Source organism: Microcebus murinus, chromosome 14, assembly GCF_040939455.1.
Source record: "Microcebus murinus isolate Inina chromosome 14, M.murinus_Inina_mat1.0, whole genome shotgun sequence".
Lineage (NCBI taxonomy): Eukaryota > Metazoa > Chordata > Mammalia > Primates > Cheirogaleidae > Microcebus > Microcebus murinus.
This window is the reverse complement of record NC_134117.1, coordinates 61804351-61815437: the sequence shown is the minus strand read 5'-3', so window position 1 is coordinate 61815437 and position 11087 is coordinate 61804351. Positions and strand designations below refer to the sequence as shown.

The following is an 11087-nucleotide window of genomic DNA, read 5'->3' as shown; positions in this document are numbered from 1 at the left end:
ATTTTGAGGATGAAAGGTGTAAGGGGACTTATAAAAATGCCTGGCATAGCCCTTACTCTGTGTTGGCTGCAGGTGGAGTTGACAGCAACACCCTCTGACCTCTTATCTGCAGGGCCCCCAGAGCACCCTCCCTCACCACACGCTATGGTCAGCTTGTCCTGAGCCCAGGTAGCAGACAGTGTCACTTGGGAGACAAGACATGGACAGGACAAAACTGCTCACTACACAGGAGGGTCTCACAGAAGGTTCCAGGGGGTCCCTGAGAGACAGAGCTTCATGGGCTGGTCCAGGCTCGTGGAGGAGAACGGGGGACGCAGGTCTTCCTTTGTGACAGTGACATTCTGAGCCAAGACAGAGTAGCAAGAAAGTTTGGGGTGTTCCTAGGGAGCAGTGCATGGTCTGCTTGGACTGGAATGCAGAGTTCTGTGACAGGGAAGTCACAGTGAGCCCTCTGCCAGCACTTGGGGCAGACTGCATGCAGGTATGAGGATAAAGGCAGGAGGTGTCCAGATGTGTCCAGGTTTCTGGCATGTTCTGTGGGGAGGACAATGGTATCTCTCCGAGTCAGGAAATCTAGGAGAAAAGGGGCAGGAGCATGATGCCTTCAGTTTTGGACAGGAGGGGTTGGGGTGCCCTGGGACAGCCAGGGGGAGAGATCCATCGCCATGTGGGGCTCAGATGGAGGTGGATGTCTAGGCTTGGGAACCATTATATTTTCAGTGTCTGTGATATTGGGATGAAAATATCTCCCCAGAGCTTTAGCGAGAGGATCAGTGAGATAACAGGTGCGAGGGTGGCACAAAGCCAGCGCTCAGCTGGCAAGTTATTATGATGGTGACAACCAGGCTTCGTGGAAGCCCTCAGCTAAGCAGGGCATGAGAAGATGGACAGAATAGAACCCCGTGTGATGCTCCACTGGTCCTTGCTTCCTAACCTGGCAAAACCTTCCCTTTATCTACGTGGGGGCCAAACGATTCTGAGTCCCACGAGCACCTCTCTTCATCCTGATGACCTGTGTCCTGGGCCGCTATTGCTGTGCCCATTGTCCCCACACTGCCCCCTCCTGCTGCAGAGTCTTCATGGTGCCACCTCCCATGGGAAGAAGACACCATCTGGTGGCAAACACCAGGTGCCGCACCTATGCCATGGGCGTCCTTTAGCTGGGTGCTCAGCTCCCCTGTGCAGGGAGCTCCAGGCACACTTGGCTGACAAACACTCAGGCAAAGCCCCTGCCAGGATGTGGCCGGGCTTGAGTTAAAGGCTGATCCTGTCAGGGCCTGCCCATCCCCAGGCTGCCTCTCGCTAGGTTGTGGATTCCCACATCTGCCCTTGGAGCCCCAGCTTTCAGTCCCGTCAGCCACTGATGTGTCCTGTCCCTGCATCTCACAGGACGCACCCGGGACTCCTGTTGTTCTCTCCCCCGCCCATGACAGGCCCCCTGTTCTCCCTGACCCTGGGATCAGAGCCCCTGCTGTGCCCTGTCCTCCTAGACCAGAAACACTGGCACCGTCTGGAGTCTTCCGTTTGCCATCTCCCCTCCTCTCTCTGAGGCCCCCTGCCCTGCGGAAACACGCCCCGGGTTTGCGCTTCTCTTCCGTTCCCCCTCAGCCGTCCCCTGAGTTCCTGGTGGGAATCAGTGCTCTCCCTTCTGCAGTGCAGGGCTCTCACCTGCAAGGTTCCCACGTCTGTCACTCTGACTTTCAATGTCTGGATTCCCTTGCTTTGAAAATCTCCTCTTGTACAGATGTTGGCTTCTCCATCTGGATTTTACACAGTTCAAGCCCCGGAGCCAAAATCCCCTGCGTGTGTTTTCTTGCCTTTTCCTCCCCCCTCTGGATCCCTGGTTCTGGAAGCACAGCAGGGGCGGGGCTGTCCTTGTTACAGGGCATCGCCGTGGCACTCGCTATCGTGTCCCTGAGACACCTGAGGGTAGCTCTGGACCAGCTGGAAGTGTACGGCGCGAACCTCACCGACAAGGACAGATCGTGTGTCCTGACACTGACCAAGGTGACGGCATTGGCAGGAGTGCTGCCAGCCTCCCGCACACGGCCTTCCAAGGCCTCCCCTCGCCAGAGCCTCTGCCCTTCTCCAGGCCTTTGATTCCCCCAGAAAGCCTCCTGTCTCCCTCTGATTCTCTCCTGCGCCCGCCCTGTCCCGGGCTCCCCCGTGCCCGGGATTCAGGCCCTGTCATTAGCAGCTCCCTGCCCAACAGTCATTCCTGTTCCCCAGCCCTTCCTCCCTTCTGGTCCCCTGGGCAATCCTCTTCCCTCCGAGCCTCCATGTCCCCATCAGGTGAGGAGGATGAGGAAGGAGAAGGCAAGTCCCCCTTCCCCCCACAGGAACATCAGCACAGGGAGTGGGGGCTGGTCTGTAGCACCGTCTACCTAAGCTACAGGAAGATAATCTCAGTGACTGAAGATGCCCTCTCACTACCTCTCGATTCCATTCTGGCCTTGGCCGTGGAACACTACGGCCACTGCATCGTGGAAAAGGTACTTCCTGCTAACTCTGCTTCGCCCACACCCCAGCCCTGCTGTCCCTCTTTCCTCCATGGGAAAGAGGCCCGGCCTGGGATGGAGCTCGGGGGCAGGGCTCTTGCCGACACTGCCACTCCCACCCCTCTGTCCTCTGTGCCTTGATCCTGCCACTCTGATCCTCTGACTGGCCTGAGGGGACACAGTAATTGGAGGTCTGTTGAAAGTGTCTCCTTACCCCTGGGTGCTCTGTGCCCTGGCTTTGTGCTTCTAGGGAGGGAGGAGCAACACCCAAGTCTCCCAACTCGTCATTAGGGAGTAGCATTCAGGGGACACAGAAGGCGCTCCACGCACCTTTCCTGCCTCTGCTGCTTGTCCAGAGCATGTCATGTGTCCCTAGGGCACGGGCAGCCACCGTTCCGACTCCCTGTCTACCTGCCACCCAGCTGGCCATGCTCAGGGTGGAATGTCCTCAGGGGGGAGATGCTGTCTTGAGAGACAAGGAGGCTATTCCCACCCTAGTGTCAGAGCTCCATGGAGGGGAGCTCCCAAGGGTGCCAAGGAGAGGGGTGGCCCATTCCCCCCAGAGCTGCCACAGGCTGTCCCTGTTTCTTACCTGCATTCAGAGGGCAGATGCAGGGCCTCAGGCTAGGGTAGCCCCTGCTGGGCTTTGCTCCTCATCCCCCGATTGCGTGTGGGTGGATGCCCCTGGCCCCAGGGTCATTCTGGCCCTTGGAGGACTCTGAGCACACTGGTTGGTTCAGGATACGACTCTGACTCTGGCCTACCTGGACGCCCTGACGCAGATGACCAGCTTCCTGGGCGAGCGGCCCATGCCCTTGCCATGCGAGGTTCCCCACAAACTAGACCTTGTAGCCTCCATGGTGGTAAGTGCCTCTCAGGAGGAAGGGGGAGAGCAGAGGTCAGGGAGGGTGGTCTTCGTGGAAACCCTCAACAGGGTCCTGAGCTCGGTCTGGAGGAGAGAAGCCCAGATTTTCCAGTTTCCTCTTCCTGCCGTAGTTCTCCCTGTCCTGTCCTCAAGGTAGGGGTGAGTACTGTGGGGCAGGGATGCGTGGGAGTGGGTGGAGCTTCTGTCCTTCTCAGCCTGCTCATTGGAAGGCCCTGAAGGTTTCAGGTCTCACCTTCTTATGAGCAGGGCATGGGGTGGGAGCAGGTGGTAGGAAGGCAAGATGAACATGTTCATGGTTCCCCTGGTCTTCGGGGTGGGGCTGTCACAGGAGCTGATCAGGGACGAGCCACTGGGCCGCATCTCCAGCCCCATCCGGCAGAAGGCCATGGCCATCATCGCCGACGTCAGGTAGCAGCGTGCCGCTTCTCTGTCTTCCTTGCTCTGGCTTGATTTCCACTCTTGTCCCTGGTCCCTCCTCACCTCTCATTTCCTGCTTCAGCTTCTTGTATGAGAGTCCCCAGTCAGTAGGGGACGTGTCCTGGACAGTGTGTGCCCTTTCTTTTGTGTCGATTTTGTGGGTGGGATTTCACGCGCACTTGCTTCTCCCCTGTCTGCGGGGCCTTGCTGTCCCCTCTGTCCCAGGCTTCATTCTGCTTCCTGGGCTGTCCCCAGCTTGACCCTCCACGTCCATCCCTGCCCCCTGCATTCCCTATGGACATCTGGGGATCCAGAAAGCAATATGTCACGCCCAGCCCAGATGCCATTGCCTCTAATGGCGGTTCCTGCTCTCACTCCCCTGGTTCCTGTCTTTCCTTTCCCTGGTCCTTGTGCCAGTGGCTGTGGTTTGCTCCCTTTTCCTCTTTCAGTGCCCTTTCTTTCCTGAACGTCCCTGGTTCTTGCTCTGCCTACCATTCTGCCCCCACCACCATCTCCCTCTGCACCGTCTGTCTTCCTTTCCTCAACTGTCATTTCTGGCCACTGCTCGCCGGTCACACTCTGCTCTCCCCTGGGCCTTAGGAATCTCAGGCCGGTCTTGGACGCAGACAGCAGAGAAGAGCTCCTCGTCACGTGCTGGGAGAGTGTGCTCTGCCTGCCCGCCTCCGAGGGCCTGGCCGAGGAGGTGTCTGATCCCAGCGAGGGCCGGGCTAACGTGGTAAGGAGCTGTCTGATGGTCGACCCCTTGTGTTTATCATTTGTTTTTGAGAGGGTGCAAAGGATAGGTTTGGCAGTTTTACGGAAGGGTCTTCCCCCACCTTTAACAGAAACAGATCTTGTCCTAGGAGGAGGAGCTGGCCAGGTCAGGCAGTCTGGGTGAGCCAGGGGATTGGCTCCTTCCTTGGGGGCACTCACTCATGGCCACTGCTACCCCTTGAATATTCTGTCCCAAAGGCGCACACTCAGTCCCGCCCTTTATAACTGTCACCCAGTGGAAACCAGTCTGGAAGGTTCAGTGTGGATTTACTCTCAGCCCACGGATACGGGCCTTCCGGGAATGCCAGCAGGAGGAGATCTGACTCCATGTCCCACAGGGCCCGGGTGTTCCCTAGAGGGAGGGAAGCGGGCTGGGCGTTTGCATCTGCAGGCTCGCGCTCCATGCCTGGGAGCTCTGGCCTGTGGTCTGTTCCTTTCTCTTGGCTGCTTGTTCTTATTTTATGGATGCCACAGTCTCTTGAACTTCTCTGAAGATACTCATAAGAATTTTTTGGAACTATGTTTTCTACTGTTTACTGAACTAGATCGTGTCGAGTGGTCACTTGGCCTATGTGACTTGGGCCTTCTTTGTATCAGATGTCTGGTGACCGTTCTTTGTCAGTTCACAGTAATTTGTGTTCTGAAGGGAAGACGGCCACATCTAGAGAGAGCTCAGTGGGATTTCCTCTGGCTGTGCCCCCCGAGGCATTCCTCAGTGCGGTTCCACTTGGGAATGGGGCATTGGGACAGGGCTGGGAATCCCGCTGCCCAGGAGGAATGGCCTCACCTTGGAGTGGATTTCTTTGGAGCACGTCATTCACCAGGGAGCTGCGTTCCCTTCTTGTCAGTGTGGAGGCCTTGGTATCTTGCAGGAGCCCTCGCAGGCAGCTCACCTACTTTCTTTCTAGGGTTTTACCTTAAAGGCAAAGAGGTACTGTTGCTGGGCAGGCCATGCGGTCTGTGTGCGGGGAAAGGGGAAGGGCACTGCTGCTGTTTGTGAATCGGCTGTGCACAGACGGCAAGGCCAGCCCCCTTCCCTCCGTGGGGACAGCTGGCCACCAGTCATGGCTCCAGACCACAGCACCCCTGGGAGCAGAGCCCCAGAATGTGCACAGTTAGGGAGGGGAGAATGGCGGGGTTAGGGAGCTGCGTGTCAGGGAAATCCCATTCCACTAGGACAAACCACACACCGGGCAGACTGTTCTACTCTGGTCAAAAAAGCAGAGGATTTATTCAAGTCCGCGGTAGGCTAGCAGCACCTGGAAATGCAGGGAAAACATGAGCAAGGGGCCTTTCTGGGGGTGGGGGTACTGAGCCGAGTGTAGAAGGAGGGGCAGGCTGCTACCTCAGTAGTCCTGTGAGTCCCTCTTCATCCATCAGGGCCTGTTCAGCATGACCATGCAGTCTCTCCGGAGTCTCCTGGAGGCATTGGTCACGGAGAAGCCCACTGAGATCCAGTCCTGCTTGGAGGTGAGTGAGGAGGAACCCTTGAAAGTTGGTGTGTTTGTTTCCTAGGACTCCCGTAAAATGGCACAACTGGCTGGCTTGTACAGCAGGAATTTATTCTCTCTCAGATGTGAAGGCATCTTCACCTTCCAAATTCAAGGTGCTGGCAGGGTTAGTTCCCACTGCAGATCCTGAGGGAGAGTCTGTTCTTCCATTCTGTGCCTCTCCCCTGCCTTCTGGTGGTTCCTGCCAACCCCCGGCATCCCTTGCGTTGTACACATGTCGCTCCAATCTCTGCCTCCATTTTCACATGGTGTATTCTCCCGTGTGTGTGTGTGTGTGTGTGTGCATGTGTGTGTCCTGTGGTGTGTGTGTGTGTGTCTTTTCTTTATAAGGATGACAATCATTGGAATTAGTAGGGCCCACCATAATTCAATATGAACTCACCTTATCTTGGTGACATCCACAAAGACGCTATTTCCAAACAGGATCACATTCTGAGGCTTGGGGTGGATGTGAATTTTGTCACCCCAGTATAGCTGGGAACAGAACGATCGGGGACAGGAGAGAGGCAGAACTGAGGATGAAGGCTGGGTGCAGAGCTTTGTGGGAAGGTGATCAGGGCTCTCTAGATGTGGTGTCTCTTAATTGGTGGGTTAAACATTTATGTTTTAGAAAATTATTGATATGCTTTTAGGTCTACCATTTGATTATTTGTGTTCTGTTAGTTCCCTCTTTTCTTCATCTGTTTCCTCTTTCTTACCTTCTTTGGCTTATTTTCCCATTTTTCATATTATATTTTAATTTACCTATTGTGTTTTCAACTGTGTCTCTTTGTATAGCTTTACAGAGGCCCCTCTAGGGATTATAATACACACACATAGCTTTTCACAGCCCGCCTACAATCAGTGCTTTGCTTTTTCAAGTAGAATGTGGAGACTCGCTGAGCATATAGACACCTGGACTCTTCCCCCACTCATGTTGGAATGGGCACACGTGTTACATCTGCACACATTAAAATGCCATCTGACAACATTATAATCTTTTCTTTGAGCCAGTCAACATATTTCACACAGTTCCATGAAAGAGGAGTTACTATTTTACCCAGATATTTACCATTTCTGTGTCTTCCTTTATTCCTGATGTTCCCAATTTCCTTCTGGTATCATATCTCTTCCTTTAACAGTTTAGAGTCCCTATGTTTATGGTTCACAATTTTGCATCCTTAGTGTTTAAGTTTCTTATAAGTCTCAAGCATCTACCAAACTGGAGAGAAAGGGTTCCGAGCCCCGTGTGCCACCGTCAGCTTCAACGGTCAGCCACGGCCTGTGTCATTTTAATTAGACCCCTCACAGTCCCCAACTTCTTTCCCCTGAGTTACTTGGAAGCAAATACCATGTCATTTGATCCATCCGTATTTTTCCTTTTTTATTTCCTCATTTCATCCCAGTAGAGATTGTTCCATTGCCCATAAACATTTTAGTATGTTTATCAAAGATAGGGATCTGTTAAAATATATAAATATGCTGTCATTATTATATTTAAAATGTAACATTGTTTCAATGTCTCAATGTCATCATTATTCAAACAACGTTTAGTTTGGCCTGCTGGTCTTAGAAATATGTTTTTTAAAAGGTCTGTTCACTTGAATCAGATCCTAAAAGGGTACAAACATTCCCATTGACGGTCACTTAAGTCTCTTCATCTGTAGATTCCCCTTTCATCACATTTTCCTGGAAATGTATTTGTTAAAAGAACCAAGTCATTTTGTCTGTAAATTTTCCACATGTGGGTTGCACTGGTTACATCCTTTTAGGGTCCTGCAACAAATTCCTCTGTCCCATGACTTCCTGTAGATTATTAGATCTAGAGGCTTGATGGGATTCAGAATTACTTTTTAGCAAGATTACTTCACAGGTAAGTCCTGTTGTATCATTGGAATCTAAAATGAATTTTTAAGTATTTGATGTGTCTGGATCAATGAGAACTATTTTTCCTATTAACGCTTTAATTGTCCCATCTTTTGTCAGCGGGAGCCTCTTCAAGTTGGCTCCTGAGTCCTTTTAACATGGCTCTAGGAATCTGCAGGAGCTTCTTTTCTTTCCAGTATAATATTTTGTGGACTTTCCTTCCCTGGCCAGGAATGAACTGTTTTCTGAAGGAACTTGAGTTCCTTTTTGTATCAGCTGGTTAGTAGAAACACAGTGTTGGCTCGGGGATGTCATCAGAGTCTGGCCACAAGAACATATGCAGAGCTCCCACTGGAGGGCCTCCTCTCTTCCGGAAGGGTATTTTGTGTTTGCTTGTTTTTAATCAGTGTAGCATCAATATTGTGTGGAGTCGGTTGTGGAGCTTTTCATCTGCTGCTATTCTTCCTTTTCAGTTCTGAGTTGCCTATTGTTTACCTGCATCACTGTCAGATTAGTGGCTTCCAGCGGACAGGGAGTGATGTGTATTTGGATCAGTGGTATTTGGGGCCTGTCATTTTCCGGTGGTGAGACGCTTACGCATTGCCTTTCAAATAGGAACCACCCAGAACTATATTTCTCCAACAAACTCACACATAATTCACCATTGAATTTGTGAATACAGTTGACACTTTCTTGTTATTGCCAAGTTCTTTTTGTACTGACGAGTGGGAAGAAGTAGGTAGGGCAACTGTGGGGCATGTTGACCCATTGCAGTGAGCCCAGGTCAATATCATCTGAGAGTCTCTGCTTTCACCTGGAAGAAAGCGGCACTAGTGGAGAGATTTCTAGCACCTAGAGAAGGGGCAATTGGGGCTGGTGGCAGACCCACGTACAATGTGCCTCTAGGCCATAGAAATCCTACTCTCACAAGTCCAGCCCTGATACTGTGCAGAAGCCAGGCTCAAGGTTCCCTTCCTACCGCTGGGATGCAGCTGACTGGGCTTCTCCTGTCCTCGTCTCCCTCCAGCTTCTAGAGATGTGGCTGAATTCCAGGAACGACCACGAGCGGGAACGGGCCATGTGGTGTGCTACCTGTCTTCTTGGCTTTACTGTCAAAATGAATAACTTCCAAGTGAGTGGCCACCTGCCCCAGAGCCTGCCCTCACCCCTATCCTTGTCCCCAGCTTCATCACATCTGTGCCCTGGCCTCGGTCACTAGGCCTCAACCTCTGCCTCCACTTCCTCCTGTGTATCCCGTCTGTTCTCTCCTTTCTTCGTCTTTCCTCTCCCCCACCCCCACATCTTCCGTGTCATCTTTGTCCATCTGCCAAGTCCATGTGACTCCACATGCTTCAGTCTCCATTCTGATCACCAAGCAGTCACTGGAGACTCGCCGTGGCCAGGCACCGTGCCAGGTGCTAGAGCGGAAATGGAGATGACCAGGACAGTTCCCTCAATGCCCTGATGCACGTGCAAGCCCAGGGAGGTGGGAGGAATATATGGAAACACATGATGCAAGTGAGGGAATCATGGAGAACTTGATAGAGGGCAGGTCTGAGCTGGGCTCAAAAAGGATGGGGGTGTGGAGTGGCAGAGAAGGGGCACAGCTGTGTGGGCGAACGCGCTTTCCAGCCGGCCCTCAACGCATTCCTTCCCTTTTCCCTCACCTAGTCTCACAGCTCAGGTCTCTGGCACATGCGTCCCCTCTTCCTAGCTTTTCCCCTATGACAGCCTGGTCTGGAGCAGTGGCTGGGATAACTTGTGACTTCCCGCTCTTGCCCCGAGGTGGAAACTCCGTTCCCCCGGCTGGGGCACCTGGTGCGGATGCTGGCCATGCACTGCCAGGACCCAGTGGACGGCGTCCGCTCCTTGGCCGCCGAGGCCGTCTACAACCTCTACCGTATCCTCCTGCTGCAAAAGCGTACGCACAGCCCTGTCTCGTCCCCTCCAACCTCCGCACATGCTCGTCCAGAAGAGTGAGGGCCTAGAATTTACCTGAGCACATCATTTCCCTGGCGTGACCTGCCTCGAAACACCTGCAGTGACCCTCTTGGGACAAAATACCTGCTCAGGAAAGAGTTCTTTTGGATCAGTTCCTCCATCTGGCTGAGCTCCATGCTCATACCCAGTTCTGTCTCTGCTCTGAGGAAGCAAAGTGGGGACTCCCTACACAGGGGCCATCGGCATTCCTTATGGTGATGTCCCCTCCTCCCCTGCACACCCCACCAATCCCTAAGCCGGCTTAGCTCCGTAGGTGCCTTGGGCCAGGCCAGGCAGCCTGGGAAGCCTTCTGAGTGCCTGAGGGGTGTGCCTGCGGTCTTTGTTTCAGAGATGACGAGGGAAACACAAGGGCCGTTGGAGGGAGAGGGCACGAATGAAGCCTACAGTCCCCACAGCTTCTATGACAACACCATTCAGATTGGCAAGGTGAGGGCGTGGGGCCAGACACAAACTGGGGAGAGCCTGGGCCTCTCATTTACGTGATGTTCCAGCCCCCTCGGGTGGGACTCTTGTATCCCACCTGCATTCCCTCTCTGACTGGCTGTGAAGGTTTCCTTTGGGGGACTGTCCCTTTGTGGTAGAAGGTCCAGTCCTGGGGTTCAGAACACTCTCCCTTGAGCATCCTGGGTCCTGGTCGTTTGTCATGGCCTGTCCCCAGAATTATTGGTTTCATTCTCTTGATGCTTCCTGTGCAATGTGTATCCCAACTCCTGCCTCAGAGTGGTGACATTAAGAACCCTAGCGCCAGCCCCTCTCTCCCACTGCTCAGCCTCTGCAGCCTCTGACCTCTGAGCCCTGCATTGCACCTGAGGTCAATGTTTTAGCCTCCCACCCCGAAAGACTCCGGCTTTGGGACAGTGTCCTCTGGAAGCTCGGCAGACAGCACAGGCCTAGGACAGAAGGGCATCTTGCTCCTGAGAGGGGTTCCCCCTCGTCCCCTTGCCAGGAGGGGTGGTCTGGGCCATCTGAGGCAGGCCATCTGGAAGCTCGGCAGACAGCACAGGCCTAGGACAGAAGGGCATCTTGCTCCTGAGAGGGGTTCCCCCTCGTCCCCTTGCCTGGAGGGGTGGTCTGGGCCATCTGAGGCAGGGTGTCCAGGCAAGCCCAGACTGATGGCCCGTGTTGCAGGTGTTTGCAGAGTACTTCACCGAGATC

General features: G+C 53.7%; 1 protein-coding gene across 1 annotated transcript; it reads left to right on the top strand.

Annotated features, from left to right (window-relative positions):
• Positions 1 to 5960: 5960 nt before the first annotated feature.
• LOC142875665 (maestro heat-like repeat-containing protein family member 7) lies at positions 5961 to 10420 on the top strand. Its single transcript, XM_076010387.1, has 4 exons — positions 5961 to 6045; positions 8959 to 9063; positions 9717 to 9852; positions 10261 to 10420. Exons 1-4 carry the CDS (start codon positions 5968 to 5970, stop codon positions 10413 to 10415), a joined length of 474 nt encoding a protein of 157 aa, XP_075866502.1. The 5' UTR covers positions 5961 to 5967; the 3' UTR covers positions 10416 to 10420.
• The last annotated feature ends 667 nt before the right edge of the window (positions 10421 to 11087 follow it).

What these genes read in the sequence shown, in the direction of transcription:
- LOC142875665 (XM_076010387.1), top strand. Translation starts at nt 5,968, where the DNA reads ATGACCATGCAGTCTCTCCGGAGTCTCCTGGAGGCATTGGTCACGGAG. An exon ending in AGATCCAGTCCTGCTTGGAG is followed by an intron (nt 6,046 to 8,958) that starts GTGAGTGAGGAG and finishes GTCTCCCTCCAG; the next exon opens with CTTCTAGAGATGTGGCTGAA. An exon ending in TCAAAATGAATAACTTCCAA is followed by an intron (nt 9,064 to 9,716) that starts GTGAGTGGCCAC and finishes TCTTGCCCCGAG; the next exon opens with GTGGAAACTCCGTTCCCCCG.